The sequence below is a fragment of the Oreochromis niloticus genome, linkage group LG20 (genome assembly GCF_001858045.2).
Source record: "Oreochromis niloticus isolate F11D_XX linkage group LG20, O_niloticus_UMD_NMBU, whole genome shotgun sequence".
NCBI lineage: Eukaryota > Metazoa > Chordata > Actinopteri > Cichliformes > Cichlidae > Oreochromis > Oreochromis niloticus.
Window position 1 is genome coordinate 9,220,109 of NC_031984.2, and position 15,971 is coordinate 9,236,079.

The 15,971-nt window shown below is 38.1% G+C and overlaps 2 protein-coding genes across 2 annotated transcripts in view; both read right to left on the reverse strand.

Moving 5' to 3' along the window:
* The window catches only part of LOC100711444 (solute carrier family 26 member 9), a 30,091-nt gene extending 20,083 nt beyond the window's left edge, over nt 1–10,008 (reverse strand). Inside the window, exons 1-21 of the mRNA XM_025901283.1 lie at nt 9,950–10,008; nt 8,937–9,063; nt 8,595–8,734; nt 8,359–8,469; nt 8,037–8,212; nt 7,770–7,934; nt 7,530–7,682; nt 7,318–7,400; nt 7,055–7,202; nt 6,856–6,969; nt 6,658–6,735; nt 6,457–6,552; nt 6,259–6,365; nt 6,102–6,171; nt 5,927–6,019; nt 5,699–5,836; nt 5,299–5,550; nt 4,712–4,766; nt 4,209–4,345; nt 3,419–3,478; nt 2,412–2,499 (exon numbers count right to left, since the gene is read on the reverse strand). Of these exons, the coding sequence (XP_025757068.1) occupies nt 2,412–2,499; nt 3,419–3,478; nt 4,209–4,345; nt 4,712–4,766; nt 5,299–5,550; nt 5,699–5,836; nt 5,927–6,019; nt 6,102–6,171; nt 6,259–6,365; nt 6,457–6,552; nt 6,658–6,735; nt 6,856–6,969; nt 7,055–7,202; nt 7,318–7,400; nt 7,530–7,682; nt 7,770–7,934; nt 8,037–8,212; nt 8,359–8,469; nt 8,595–8,734; nt 8,937–9,061 (2,389 nt within the window). The 5' untranslated portion in view covers nt 9,062–9,063; nt 9,950–10,008. The remainder of the gene's footprint in view (nt 1–2,411; nt 2,500–3,418; nt 3,479–4,208; nt 4,346–4,711; nt 4,767–5,298; nt 5,551–5,698; nt 5,837–5,926; nt 6,020–6,101; nt 6,172–6,258; nt 6,366–6,456; nt 6,553–6,657; nt 6,736–6,855; nt 6,970–7,054; nt 7,203–7,317; nt 7,401–7,529; nt 7,683–7,769; nt 7,935–8,036; nt 8,213–8,358; nt 8,470–8,594; nt 8,735–8,936; nt 9,064–9,949) is intronic.
* Nucleotides 10,009–11,444: 1,436 nt separating this feature from the next.
* slc48a1a (solute carrier family 48 member 1a) lies at nt 11,445–14,936 on the reverse strand. Its single transcript, XM_003438892.4, has 3 exons — nt 14,210–14,936; nt 13,515–13,682; nt 11,445–13,339 (listed from the first exon to the last, which is right to left on the reverse strand). The coding sequence occupies exons 1-3, from the start codon at nt 14,337–14,339 to the stop codon at nt 13,203–13,205; spliced, it is 435 nt and encodes a 144-aa protein (XP_003438940.1). The 5' UTR covers nt 14,340–14,936; the 3' UTR covers nt 11,445–13,202.
* Between the last annotated feature and the right edge of the window lie 1,035 nt (nt 14,937–15,971).

The following is a 15,971-nucleotide window of genomic DNA, read 5'->3' on the forward strand; positions in this document are numbered from 1 at the left end:
GTTAATTAAACCATCATGGTCAATGAATGTGCAAGGGGTGTAAAATTAATTTTTATGTGAACTTGCTATTACAGGATTAAGAAGCTAGTGCATTATAACAGCATCTCATTTGAAAAGGGATTTAGCTGGAGGTATTTCATCGTTCAATGTAATCATCGTTTGACCTCCAGAAAGGTTGGGCTTTTTCTACCTATTGCTTCATTGATAAAGAGTAATTATGGAGTAATGTCACAGTATCAAGGGGGTCAGATTGAAAACATAAGTAGTCCAAAGTCTGTTGTTCAATTTGAATACGTTAGAAAGGAATAAAATATGATCCTAACTGTAAACACTGAGAGGCCAGCGAGTTGTAACAACACCAAATAAGAATAAACAGTTGCCCAGAATTCATGGGTGGGTGCATAGACGATGTGAAGCAGTGGCTTGGGGGTGTTACAGTATTTTAACCCCTCTTACTCTGAACAATGCACAAAAAGCTGCAACCACACAATTTCAAAAGCACTTTGCTATGACTGAGATGTTTCTGTGATCCATATATTTATTGCATACATTATTTACTGTATTTTGTTACTTTTGTTTTTTACAGTATGGAAGCATATCTACATTAATATTGCAATTAATGTTGAGCAAACTGCAATATTATACAAATCAAAAGATTCTCCTAAAGTACAAGAAACTACTGTGTATTAAGTCACCTGGTGTTTTTAAGCTAGGCCTGCTTTACACACAAACATGTACATAGGCCTACAGTATTGTTACTGTACAGTAATTTAATGCTCAGTAATGACCACTCAAATTTGACAATGTTACTGCAAATAACTCATTTCATCGTTCAATCATTTATTTTTGAGATAAAAATAAAAACAACACAAATGAACTAACATATTTAACTAAAAATACAAAGTAAATTGATTTAGGCCAACAATCAATATTATCAACATTTCTTAGCACAGGCAAGAGTAAGTAATGTAGATCCTTTCTAAGTTTGGGATTTCTACATGAATGTGAGGGACTTGTCTTAACAAAGTGTTGTTTTTGTATTGCAATGAAAGACATCTTGATACTATAACTGAAACTCAAAAACATAACATTTATAAAAAAATAATAATAATTAAAAAAAAACATTAAAAACTGGAAATTAATTGAAAGTGATTGAAATTAAAAACTACAGTCATTTGAAAAAGAACATTTTCAAAGGACTTCATGAAGTCCTCACCAATACTGGAGCTATAGGGATTAAGAAGATAGGTAGCAACCAGGTACTGCTAATCAAATGCATTTGATTAGCTGATGGTCAGTAAGTGTGACTGCCTCTATAAAAGAATACATTTTGACTGCTTATTGGTTTATTCAGGCGTGTGTTAACACAATGCCACAGTCTGCCCTGAAGTGGATGTCCCAGCAAATTCAAAGTCAAACCATTCAAGGTTCAAAGAAAATGGAAAAAAAAAAAATACCAAGACCTTAGTGAGCATGTTAAATGTTGAACTTAATGAGAGCACCATTAGAAAAAAAAAACTGAGCATGTATGTATGTTTAGGAAAGGTTGACAGATAAGACTTGAGTAGATGTGGTTGACCACAATGCAGAGAGAACCAGAGAACCACGTCTGGTAAACCAAACATAGTATATCAGCACAAATGGTAAATGGACTGGTTCTTATATACGGCTTTTCTACTCTATCTGAGCACTTATAGCACTTTATACAACTAATTAATTCGCCCAATCACACAAGCACTTTTTTATAAGCTGTTAAGTGCTCACTATCTAATATTCACACACATTCACACTCTGATGGATGCATCGGAGAGCAACATGGGTTAGTATCTTGCCCAAGGATATTTGGCATGCAGACTGGAGGAGCCTGGGATCAAACCACCAACCTCCCGGTTAGTAGCTGACCTGCTCTACCACCCCAAACAACCCACAGCCAAACAACCCATACCAACTATCAAGGGGGGTGGAGGGGTGATGATTTGGGCGCCTTGCTGTCACCGAGCTGAACTCCTCTGCATTTCAAAGGACTACACAGACTCCTTTGAAAACTTTTTTTCTAATGAGTTATCACATGTACATAATAAAAACTGCTATATTGGCCAAAGTTAGTACAACAAATGGATATAGTGGTCTATTAGCTTTTGGTAGTGTTGTGTATGGAAAATGAAAAATGACAGAGAGATTGCCTTTTCTTATACAGTACATTAAAAACATTTATAGTCAAGAAAAGTAGGACAATAATAGCTCATAACCATATGTCAAACAATAGTCCAACTAATTCTTTCAATCAAAATATCCCTCGAATTTAAATCAAATCAAGTCCACACAGGCAGCCTGAAAACAATGAGGCAGAGAAGAAAGAGAAGTGTAACCTGCAGGTGATGAATTAAACACAAACACACACAGACACTTACATGCATTAAGCGATGAAAGACTTTCCCAAGGCTCCAAATTAAAGCTGATGGCCATAGAAACCTTGTAATCACTTGTGGTGCCAATTTGCTGCAGAGACGAAGGGGAGCAGAGGAGCAGATGTGTGCCAGAATACCTTAGGATGATTTCCTAATAGCTTTATAAATCCATTCATGCATCACAGGCATACCAACACCACTGACAGCCTGCTGCTAGACTTGACACCACAGGCCTTTAAGCACCTGCTACACAAACACAAGTTATCTGGCCCACACATTTCTCTTTCTTACAGCTTATACTGGCGCAAGAGGCAACAATTAAGAGTGTTATTTGGTTGTTGTAGCTCAATTCTGCCTTATGGACAATTATGAAGACTCTGGTGCTTAACAGAGTTTGCAATAACAAAGCCATGAAACTGCTGATACTATGTAATCTTCCTTTCACTTATGTTTAGCCTTTTGCAGTTCCTTACCTCCACAGGGGCTTAGCCAGACTGCTCAGCTAGTTGTAGCTCACAGCTGTGGCCATGCACACTCTCATTTAATTACAGGAGCACTTCTGTATGACTGCGCAGTCAGCAGTTCACTCCTCAGTTATTGTAAAAGGTAGGCAAACTGAGCCCCAGAGTTCCCTTCATTATCTCCTCAGCACTTGCTTGTTGCTGGTGTCTCTTGCGCTAGTACGTGCCACCCCCTGCCAGTGACGTGAAGTACTGGTTACTGCCCCGATTACTGATCAAGGTAGAGCATTTGATAATTTTAGATAGTCGGATAAAAGATGAAAGCTTAAGCAGAGGACAGATTTTGGCAAGAACGCATTTCATAAATTGCAGAATAATGTCAAGATTATTGACAATATCTTCAGTATGTTTCTTCTGCTCTTGTTCACTTCAAAACATTTCCTGCAAAAGTAAAGTGACTCTTAGACACAGAATGTTCGCTTCAGGATTAATAATAAGTAGGTGAACCTGTCATTTTGTATCAGGTTGTGCAAACAAATGTTAGTGTACCTGTTCCAGGTCCTTCTCCTCATTAATGTTAAAATCAAGTCCCTGTTTTGCTCCCTGGGCCTGCAGCCAACAACATTTCACATATTTTAGTTAAACAGGCTTGTACACAATGTGATTCTATTAATACTGACACAACATGCAGTAAGACAGTTGGCATACAATGCAATCTCCTTTAACTGTGTGAAAGCAGTTACTCCAAAGTGCTCTTCAAACACCTAGACTTTTGCATTACAGAACTACAGTATACTTTAAAATCATTTGTTATCAATGCTAAGTAATATTTTTTTTATCAGTAACCACTTTCTAGGGAGCTATTTTACTTTCTATTTAGAAATGTACAACATAATCTATCTTATTAATCTTCTGAATTAAAAAACAAATTATCACCTATAATAATTTGCTATTGTCTTCCATGGTGCGTATGTCATGTTAGATTAATAAAAAGGCTGCTCTAGCTCATGTGACAATGAGAAACAATATGAGAGACTAAATCAGATACAGAGCATACAACATGCGCCATGACCTTGGTGTAATGTACAGCTTTGTTTGTTGTGGCGCTTACTCTGTCACAAAACCCTATGATATTTCTGTTTACCTTTGCTGAACCAGATAAGGTGACAAAAGCTGTACTAAGAAGAGGAATTTTTCACTTAAGAAAAAAAAGTATTTTTCTCCTCTGTTTAATCTGTCCCCATATCCCTAACCTTAGAGGGTTTAAACAGCATGTGTTTGTATGTGATGTTTTGAAAAGGATTTGTCTGATAAGGTTATTTTATGCGGTGAGGCCTACCTTTGAGTAGACTTCCCTCTCTCCAGAGGTCTGCTGAGCAAACAGAATGGCATCATGAACAGAAAGAAAGAGATTACTGCGGGCAATATTGCCATCTTCAAAAGCTCCCCCGGCCTCCAGTTCTTCATACACCTGGGCTGCAAGTAAGGCAACTAATATTACACAGGGACAAAGACACTGTTAAATGTAGTGATTTTGCCTAACACGCCTGTAGTATTGTAATTACAATTCTCCAAGGCAGGAGAGAAACAAGAGAAGATTTGTGGCTTTAAAGTAATCAAGCATGATAAACTACAGTCACTGTGGATCTTCCCTTTATCTCGCTGGGAAATTGAGGTTACCTGCACAAAATGATAAGCAATGTCTAACTTGTTTTCCTCTGACAGAGCTCTTCACAGAGCTAATGGAGTCAGTGCCTTATGAATGATTAGGTCTTTGTTGCCATGCCAACTGCACAGATGAGCCAACAGGTGTGAACAAATGCAGGTAATTTAAGATTTTACCTTGAACGTTAGCCAGGTACAGTTTAATGCCCAGCATCGTGTAGCCCGAGTTCATCTGTGTGGAAAATGAAAGAAAGAAAACCTGTCATAGACATGCATATACATGAACTTACAACGAAACCCAATTATTAATGCTCTCATAAAAAGGCTTGGCTGAACAGCATCTGGCTAACCGAAAATGAAATATTTTAGAAAAAAATAAGGCATCCTTTTATGATTCAAAAATGTGTTCAACGCAGGTTAGAAGCTTTTTCTATTTGGACATGTCTCTTACACTTTAACTGCCTCAGTCTCTTTGACGTGGGAACATCAAAATTAGAAATTCTCTGAAATTATAATTTGTTTTAATTAACTTAGCTGTTAGACATCAGTTTTATATTATTAAACATAATCAAACCCCTTTCAAGAAACATTTGCTGCCAATTTAAACTATTTTCCAATCTAAAATAACTGCATCTTTAATCTTTTATGGTTACTTTCTGCACCATAAAACAGAATTTAAAACATTTAGTGTACTCATGTTACATTATATGAATCCTATATTATATTAATCCTGATTCTATTAGCACAGGAGAGAACTTTATAACCTTTATCAGTGCTTTTATGCCCATCAGGTCTATGAAGCAGACCCCCGCCAGGTCGAGGATTAGGGTGTGGAAGGGCACTGGCTGAGGCTCCAGGGTGAGAACAGGGGGACTGGATGGCTCTTGGTCAGGCAACTGCTCACCCAGTTCAATGTCATTACAGTGGAAGTTGACATAGCTTGTAGGAAGTTCAACATTGTTGGCACTGCCATCCTTCATATCAAAGTCATTTTGCAGTTCAAGCTGAGATATGGTCTAGATTTACAGGAAATAAATACAGAAAGGTACAGAAAGGTCACAAGTTGTATTTTCAGTGAATCACCTTTAACTCAGTGGGATATATATCGACAGTTGGATGGCCCGTAAATTACACGTGTCAGATGTCATATGTACTTGATCCTACCTGAGCTTTCATGTTAACCAAAGAGCTGGGTTTCCGCCTTCTTGACGTTTTGTCCTTATCTTGTTTCACTTTTTCCTTCTGTTCTTTGTCCAAGAACTTCTGCCTGGCCAGGATAAGTTTGCCAGGGTCCAGCCCAGTCTAGGTATAAAAATACTATATAAACATCTACATGTCACATGAACACATGGCTAACCTTGCCTGACAGGAAAAGTGGCCATTTTGTCTTACCTTTATGATGACTCTGTGGCGAAATATTTCCGCATTTGCAAAGTAGATTGGTGAGCAATAGTTAACTATTTTCACACCTGTTACTGACATGACCTGTGGGGTTATTACGAAAAAAATGAGATGCAATTCATCCTAAGTCATTTCTAATGGTTAAAAATATATATACTTAATATACCTTGCTGTACATCTTTGGATTTCTGTAGATATCTGTATCCTTAATTTGAACAATTGTTGAACCATTGCGACTGTAAGGAAAACGTAGTTACAAAAAACTAAAACGGTAGAGCTAAATTTTGGTTCAAATGTACTACGTGTTCATACAGTTTACTCACAACTGTGTCTTGAATACAACTACCAGGATGGAAAAACTCACTCCGATAGCAACACCATAAGGCAAGCTTAGAAAGAATGTGGCCAAGAATGACACAACCCACACACACTAAAAGAGAAGAGACAATAAGACATGAAAAAATACAGGAAAAAACCCCACTGCATTATGCTTCAATAACATATCAAATTATTTAAATTACACAGTCCAGTTTGCTCTTCTTCCATAAGTAAAAGGGATCAGAGAGCTGTAGGAGCGTGTTCTTCAGGTTTACTGCAATCAACGCTCCAAGCACTGACTTGGGAAACAAAGATAACTGAAGTTACTTAATATGTCTCAGTTGTTCTCTTACGTCTGTATGTTTTGTATGATATTTCAGGTTCACACTGTTATGTCCACTTACTTTTGGGAGTGGCTTTAGATAGATTCCCAGGGCGAGCATGGTGACCATTACTACTAGCATTACACACAGACTGGCAAACTACAAGAGAGCAGTAGTGCAGTAGTTAGGAGCTTTGGTAAAAATTTACTGTATTTATAGTCCATACTAAATTTTCCTCAGTAGGTTCCTAGTTATAATTTGAGTATCATCTGCACTCACTTGTGAGGTTCCTCCAGCACTGTCAACAGCCAGCGTTACAGACAGAGCACAGCAGATCACATGGATCTTAAAGAAAGACCCAAGGAAATTGCTGCAGCCTAGAGCCAACATTTCCTATTCAAAAAGACCATTTCAGTGTTGACAAAAGTGAAGTAAAATACACTTGTTACATCTTTAAGAGACATTCAGTTTTTCAAACCTGGTTGGGATTCACATCATAGCCATGCTTAGCTGCCAGTGTCCTGCCCATAGCCAAGTTGATGACGTATCCGACAATAGCCAGAGAGAAAGCTGTGCTCAACATGTCTTCCCACTGACTCACTGTTGGGAGGATTGGTGCAGGAAATCTAGAAAACAGAGACAAGAAACAAATCAGAGTTAAACATTCTTTAATGACTTTCATGAATAACAGTAGGGCAAAAAAGCAACCACTAATCCTGAGTATGCTGATGTCTGCTTTACCCCAGAGGAATATTGCCCACAATGTCCATGTGGTAGATCTCAGGAAGATGCAGCGGACCTGAGATGGCTGTGGCCACCACCACCTGCGTAAAACAGGAACAGAAATCACACTACATTCTACTATATACTGTTAACTCTCTTATGTGCACCCAGAAAAACATCTGTGCAACAGCTGTCTCAAATATCTAAAAGAAAAAATCTTAACTACTTACGACGATGATCTCGATAGGAATAGGGAAAGGAAGTTTATGACGAAAGTGGAAACCTAGTTCTTTCACCACAATCAAAACTGCACTGCTGACCAAAGCAAAGACTAAGGAGGCTATATTGGTATCAGGAAGGCCCAATATTATATCCTTGAGAGTCTGTTTGGAAAGAAATTATTTTCAGCAAATCATAATTTTGCAAAGTATCCGATCATATTTTCCTGTAATAATGAATGGGTAACTTACATATATAACAGCCAGCGGACCACTGTAAGGAGGCACTGTGATGCCAAAGATGTACTTGAGCACTGAAATTAAGATTTGCAGTCCTGCAGCAGTCATGAAGCCTCTGACAAACGATTCTGACAGATAGATGGCTACAAACCCAAACTGCATGAAGCCAAGACCAATCTGTACAGACATAAATCATACTCAGTGTGCAACCTTTAAACTATATCCCATATTGCTTTCAGATTTTACCTTAAAGGACTGAGCTTTTAGTGGTATAAGTACCTGTATGATTGCAGTGAGACAGGCCAGTGTACCGGATATAGCCAGACGAACTTCATTCATCCTGTCAGTGTCCACTACTGTGGCATTAAGAGTGGCATTGAAATGACTGAAATCCGACTCAGGGGCTAGCCTAAGACACACGATTCCCACCATAATGCTGAGAACAGCAAAAGTACCTAGACATAGAAAGTAGGGTGTCACATCTATTTTCCTTGCCATATTGCAAAGCGGGCAAAGTCAGGCTCAGTGCAGCACCATGCAGCTCTGGTAACTTATCACTGTCATCATACAAAATTGCTGTAGATAAATCACTCTGATTTACCTGGGACCATCTGGTGAGCAGTGCCCATGAAGAAATATGGGATGAGGGGGAAGAAAGAGGAATAGAGACCATTGACAGGAGGAAGATTTGCAAGGAGGGCAAAAGCCATGCCTGGAAAGAAAAGAAGCTGTCAAATAAATAATAAAAAATAACACAAAAACTGTTATCCACTCCACCAGCTAGCATCAGTCAAAGGCTGTTATACAGAGTCATCTGAGAGTAGAAGATTGACTGACCTTGGGGAACCTGAATGGTGCCGGCGCTGACCCCACTGACGACATCATACAGCAGGTTTTCTTTTACTTTGTACTTGGGAAGCCAGCTTAGGACCGGCAGATGTTTAAGTAACAAGCCTTTGAGCCTGGGTACAGAACATCTAACACAAAAAAACCAAAAACTGTCTTAGAAGACCTCTGGTTTTCTGCTTGTTCCTTTATAAAAGTCTATAACACACATGTAAACTTGAGTTATGTATCCCCTCGCTATTTGAATATAATACAGAGGCTTATCAGAGGAGTTTGTGTGAGAGAAAAGCACGCTGTTCATGTTGACTGTGCAGTAAGATTGCAGTTCGGTACCTGAAGAGTTTCTTTACTTTTTCTCCAACAGGGAACTGTCGACTCTTTTTGTCAAATTCTCTGTCAAAGTCAGGGAGGTTATATGCCGGCCTGTCAATCACATAACGTGGGCTTTCCTGTTGCATGGCTACAACATAGTAAAATATATTAAGCAGGCAGAAATTTTATGCAATGTCTTCAAAGTGAAATTTAAGGAATTAAAATAGTCATAGTCGTTTGGTGTCTGTCTTTTTGTAAAATTTGTCATTAATTCATGAAAGTATCCATATCATGAAAACCCAACAGCATACCTGAAACATCATGATATACTTTATACTTCACCTTTCCCGATACTAAACCTGGCCCATACTTTAAGTGTAAGGTCCTTATCTAACCTTGATGAATGCAAGATCAGCCAAAACTTCACGGGACTAATTAAATGTTTGATCAACACTGGGTAAATAAAAGAGCATGCACAAGTTTATTCAGTCCTCAGTAATACTTTTCTCCATGTAGCAGAAAAACTGATGTTACTTTGAAAAATTCACCAGAATGACAATACAATAAATTATGAATACACAGATATTTTTACTTTTTATAGTGAACAGATGATCCAACAGCTGTCAGTTGTAATTGTTGTAACATTGTTATAAACTGTTAAATACTAAACAGGAAAAGAAGAGTTTAAAGAAATAAAGCTAAAAAGAGAAATAACTGCATTAAGAAAATGAAATTAGATTTAGCCTTTTTGTTTAATAAATAAAACTCCAATATGGTAATACTGTGTGTATTAATATATCTTATCAATATCACAACCTAGGGATATTACATTACATCTCATACATATAACCTGTTAATGTAAATAAGCGATTCCTAACAACTGGTGTATGCCTGTATTGTGACTGATTGCAGCTGACTAAAATGCCGTGTGTAAAGGCAAACACAATTAGACAGATGTTAATGCTCTACATAAAAAAAGAAATTTTGTTTTAAAATGTTAAATAAAAACAGAAATTTTAAGACACTGTACTTACTTTTGCCTTGCTTACTCTTGAGGCACGTCTGCAGATGTTTGGCTCAAATGAGACTTGTTTGATTACTTTTGAAGTAATACTAAAGACCTTCTACACCTGCTGGGTGGAGCTTAAAAAGATAAAGCCTGGTGCATGCACGCTTACTGTGAAATACACTGCTCAAAAATTAAAGAAACACCTTCAAACACATAATGAAATCATAAGGATGCCACATCATTTAATGAAAATTATCATTATCAAACCATAGATGGCTGAATTCAAAGACAACCCAAAATCAAAGTGAAAAAATAATACAGCATGTTAGTCTATTATGCTGAATTTTCATTGTAGCAAATCAAAATTGTGTTCAGATGTATGTAAAGGCCCCAAATATGCATACGTGACAATGTCAGGGGATGCTCCTAGTGGTGTCTTTTGGGGATTTCCTCCCATATCTGGACCAGATGACTAAGCTACTGGGCAGTCTGAGGTAGCATCGAATGGACCAAAACATAATGTCCCAGAGCTGTTTTACTGGATTTCGGCCAGGCGTGCGTGGGGGGCAGTTGGCTGTTTCAGTTCCTTTATCTTTCAGGAACTGCCTGCATACTCCTGCCACATGAGGCCAAGCACTGCCTAGCCAGTAGAGGTCTGTCTGTCCCTCCACCATCAAACCAGTCATGCTGAACAATGTTACAGGAAAAATAATGTTCTCCACGGCATCTCCTGACCTTTTAACATCTGGTCTCATCTATAAAAAGTACAGGAACCAGTGCTGGACCTCCCAATTCCGGTAATATTTGGCAATATACCAATGAGGCTCCACAGTGTCAGGCAGTGAGCACAGGGACCACTAGAGGGCGTTGGGCCTTCAAGCCACCCTCATGAAGCCTGCCTGATTGTTTGGTCTGAGACATTCACACCAGTGGCCTGCTGGAGGTCATTTCATAGGGCTGCAGCAGTGCTCATCCTGTTTCTCCTTGCACAAAGAATCCGATACCGGTCTTGCTAATGAGTTAAAGGCCTTCTACTGCCCAGTCCAGCTCTCCTAGAGTAACTGCCTGTCTCTTGGATTCTCCTCCATGCTTTGGAGACTTCCCTGACAAAGCATTCTAGCAATGATGCACACTAATGTGCTGTCCCGGAGGAGTTGGACTACCTGTGCCAACTCATGATACCAGTAATGACACTGACCCTAGCAAAATGCAAAACCAGAGAAAAAAGTCATCAGAAAAGACGAGGAAGGAAAAAATGTCATTGGCTTCCATTTGTAAAACCATTCCTGTTTTGAGGCTTGTCTCATTGTTGAATTTCACTAAAACAAATTAAATAAAACTGATTAACAACCCCTCTGCTATTTGACTGACCACAACAATATCCCAGAAATTTAACTGACTTGATGGTATACTCTGAAGTGTTTCTTTCATTTACTGAGCAGTGTAGTTAAATTGGTTAAACTGCTGATTGCCGAATGTGCCGTTTCATCAGTCCGCTACCGAGCAAGGACACAAGATGATGTAATTACCAATAAATGCATTTTAATAGGTTCAGTTTCTATATACATGTAGCATCCTGATATTCATACTTATCAACAGAAACACACAAACAAAAATACAACTTTACATGTTTTATGGGAAAAGGGTAGACATAAGATAAAGCTGGAACTAAACTAATTACAAACCAGTTTAATTTGGCATATACAAGTAATCCTGCTAACTGCAAAAAATGATACATATAAACACCTTTTCACACAAAAAAAGGGTGAGACAGAGAAGACGATGTGTAAAACATGATTTTGTCCCATTGTATTAGAATTTGTGTGCAAAACAATGGCATCAATATCATAGACTAAAGTGCAATTATATAGTAGTTCCATTTGTGTTTTCTCTAAAAGGAATGTCAGAATTCAGATAACCTCTCGACATAAAAAGAAAGTCTCCCTCTGGTGGAACAAAAAATGAAAAGCACAAACTTCACATGAAGCCATCGCCTTCAAGAATGACAGAACAATCGAGCACTTCTTCCTTTCTTACAGAAGCATGAATGCTCTTAACATTTCACATGAAAGAAAGCTTTCGATGAGAACACAAAACTTTATATCTGCAGCTAAATTTCCAAAAACATTGTTCAACGAATAAATTGACAATGACAGAAATGTTATGAGAACCAGTCATTTTCCAAACAAAAACTGTGAAAAGCTGAGAGTACTGTTTGTGAATGGTGCCAAAAGTAGCAAAATGCTGCAAGTACTGGTGATACATGGCTACATGTAGCAACATGTACATGGACTTGTAGGGGAAAAAATATAAAGAAGGGAGTGTATATATTTTTCATGAGTCGGTATAAAACCGGTGCCGCAGAGGATTTTCAACAAAAAGTAGGATGCACATAAAACATATTTAACTCATCTAAGACAGACATTTGTATCTGTACACAGAAGTGAAGGTAAACAAGTTTCAGTTAAGTTTATATAAACAAAAAGTTCTCGATAATGTTGCCATTTTTGTTAGTGCACTGCAACAGCTTGATCTTTGTAGTAATGCTTCACACATAATGTTTAGTCGTGATACTAAAATAACAAGCACTAATAGCAATAGCAGAGTAGTGCAGCAGAATAAAGAACTTGGTATTGAACAGTGGTATTGGTATTATCTAGCAAATCCTGGACTATAATGACTATAAAACACTTCTCAAACATTAAGTCAGTGACTATCAGGAGATATGAGTATTCTGCAGTTGAGTGCTGACTGTTTGAGAGCTAATTTGGATGAAAACAATCACTCGCTGTCAAGCTAGTATAACTTTTAAGGTAAATGGTTTTAATTTTGGTTTCAATTTTATGGTTGAGTATTTTAACTTTCATTTGAAACACTAATCACTGGATTGAAAGCCTTTTATGGAGGGGATTTTCCTTTTACACTAACTGTTTAAAAATGAAACAATCCAAAGCTGTAGCTGTTTAAAACCACCTGCACGTCTCAAATGTCCTCCACAAATTCATTCAAAAGCAGCTGACGTTTTCAGAGGTTTAGAATTTCTACAGGACTGTAACAAGTAGGCCATTAAAAGTGGGAGAACAGGTTACAATGCAAATACAGAGCTTGTTAAGCAAGTGCAGCAAATGCAGCACCATGTGATAAAAGTCTGATGATTTTTTTTTTTTTATCTAGCCATGTCTGCTTTTCCTCTTCTTTATTATAAAAGCTCATTGTCCATCTCCTGCTGGCAGCCTAAAACCACTTAAGTCCACAAAAGTCTTTAAAATGAGTACTGACTAAAAATCACTGAGGATGCTGATGTCCGCAAACTCCTGGCGGTATCTGTATGAGTACAAGGCCAAGAGGAAAGACCATTTGAGGGTCAGAAAGCTCCACACACAGGAGAGGTAGAAGCTCTTCGGGTCAGTGAAAGCTGTGGGACAGAAAAAACAAGGCGGTTACTACCAGAGTTAGGAGAATCCTCACCTCTCTGAGTATTTGAATTGTCAGTCACTTATTTTAACATAAATGAACAACAATACAAAATTCATTAAAAAAAAAAAAAAAAAAAAAAAAAACAGGAACAGGAACAGAAAAAACAAGATTACATTGCTTCTGTGTGATGGCCAGAGTTAGGAAGATAATAAAGGCAGCCACAGCCAAAACTGAGAAGAACACTCCAACAGCGATGAAGAATCTAAGACCCTTGAGCCAGGTTCGCCAGTAGTCCTGACGGTACATGATGTGTGTGATCAGAGTCCAGAGCGCTAAAACTCCTGTCAAGACAGAAAAACACAGATTTCGATTGAGTATGATAACACTGCAGCCTGAAGGCTACGGACAACCACCACGTGACAGTAATTTATGGAAATTACAGTGTTGTAATAGAATGTAATAGACTACTCCCATACAAAACAAGAAAACACTACTATTTTAGAAATGTTCTGCAAAAAAACTTGTTTTAAAATAAAAATTACATGGTATTGAGAAATCCAAGTAAATCACTTAAATTACTCAATTATTAAAGTTAATTTAAAAAAGAACAATACTGTTTTTCTACTTGAAAGATAAATAATTATAATTTAGCAATAAAAATATCATTACAAATTTTTTTATTAAAGAAATCATGATGTACCAATAATGCGTTGTATTTTATAAAAACACTCGTTATATGATTATGGCGCTTAACTGTCCAGGCCTACATCGCGATTAGGATGCCTGACATGGCTAAATGCGCCGATATCCCGTGATAAAGTCACTGTTTGCAGTGTTTTTAGTTAATGCTATATCTGTTTCAACATACCTGACAGGCCTCCCATAGCCGCCGTCCATGGTTGTTTATATGCGATATTCCAGACCAAGAAAGCCGAAAGTCCAAACACAGTACCAACAGTAGCATATCCTATTTTAAGGTACATGTTGGTGACTACCATGTTGGAATATTGCTACTGTTAGCCAACGTTAGTACCGTCGTCTGAGATAAAGGCGTATTTTTTTCCCTCAAAACAAACTATTATTAGGTTAAACCACAGCTTACTGCCACATTATGCAATAACGCAAGCTACAGGAAAAAGACAAGATGAATTTCCCCTCCGCTAAAGAGGACCCAAGGAGAGATCGACGGCTATCCCTGCTAGCAAAACTCTATTTCGAAATAAAGATCAGCCACTTCATGTGCCTTGTACGTAATACAAAGACGCAAGCGGCGTTAAGATTTCCAGCTAGCAAGCAACAACAAAATAACAAGAGACGAGTTTATCCGATATACGCCGCAAAGATGTTAGGCTATCATCGAGACAACAAAACCACCCCGGAGCGCTGTCTCTTCAGCCGCAGAAGAAATATTTATTTCAGTAAAAAAAACTTTCGTTATTGGTCTTTACCTGCCACTCACTGTTACACAACACAAGACATGCAAATAGTGCGGGGTAAAAAACGAATTTCTATGCTGTGTTTACAAAAATTTACCATGCATTTAGCTATCACCTCCCCTTTAAATATCTTTGTACAGAGGAAACCCCCTTCTCATCGACACACCGCCCCTAGTGGAGCAAAGAGAAACAGCATTTTTCTTAGACTTGTTTTGAGTACCTTAAAGACCTTTGCACAACTATTCTGCAAATTTAAAGAGCTTTAATGTATTATAATTTAACAAATGTCAGGGGTGATTTATGAAAGAAGGACAAAACCAAGAGTGAAATGGAGGGTTTACAAGATGACAGTGAGACCTGCAATGATGTATTGTTTGGAGCCCTTGGCACTAACAAAAAGACAGGAGGCCAAGCTGGAGGGTGCAGAGCTCAGGTTCAACAGTTTGTGGACAAAGTTAGGGAAGTAAGGCTGAGATGGGTTGGACATGTGCAGAGGAGGAATAGGGATATTTGAATATGGAGCTGCTAAGTAGGAGGAAAAGAGGAAGACTGCAGAGAAGGTTAATGGGTGTACTGAAAAGGGGCATACAGGGGGCTGGGGTAACAGAAGAGAATGCTAGGGATAGGGGAAGATAATCGCTGTGGTGACCCCTGAAGGTAGCTCCTGAAAGAAGAAGGAGAAGAAGTATCATAACTTCAGACCTACTTGATCAGGTCTCTGAAGAAACTTTTATGTTGAAGGTTTTTGTCATGCTGCAGCATGATGCTTGATCAGAGCTACTTTTGATAAATAAGAATGTAAGCATCTAAAATCCCTATAACTTATATAGTGTTGTAGTGCTGTTCATACATTTGAATTTTGGAAACACAAAAATCACTAACTGACCTGAGATGAATTTTTAGTTTGTCTCTTTTCTTCTGTTTAATGCATTAGAAGTTTATGAGCAAAAATGTCAAATGTTTATGTGGTCATAAGGTCAGACAAATATATCAAAGTATTTTCCTGCACAAATGGACATGTGTTAAAGCAGCTGCACACAGAAAAGAATAAAGACACCAAAGACTACATTCAAAGTAAATCATGGCTCCTGGCTGACAGTGGCAGGCATGGAGCAGTTTTCCCATGGAAAAACATAATTTATTTAAAATCTGACTATGAATGGAACAGTGATAATGATGTATAGTAAAGAGCAC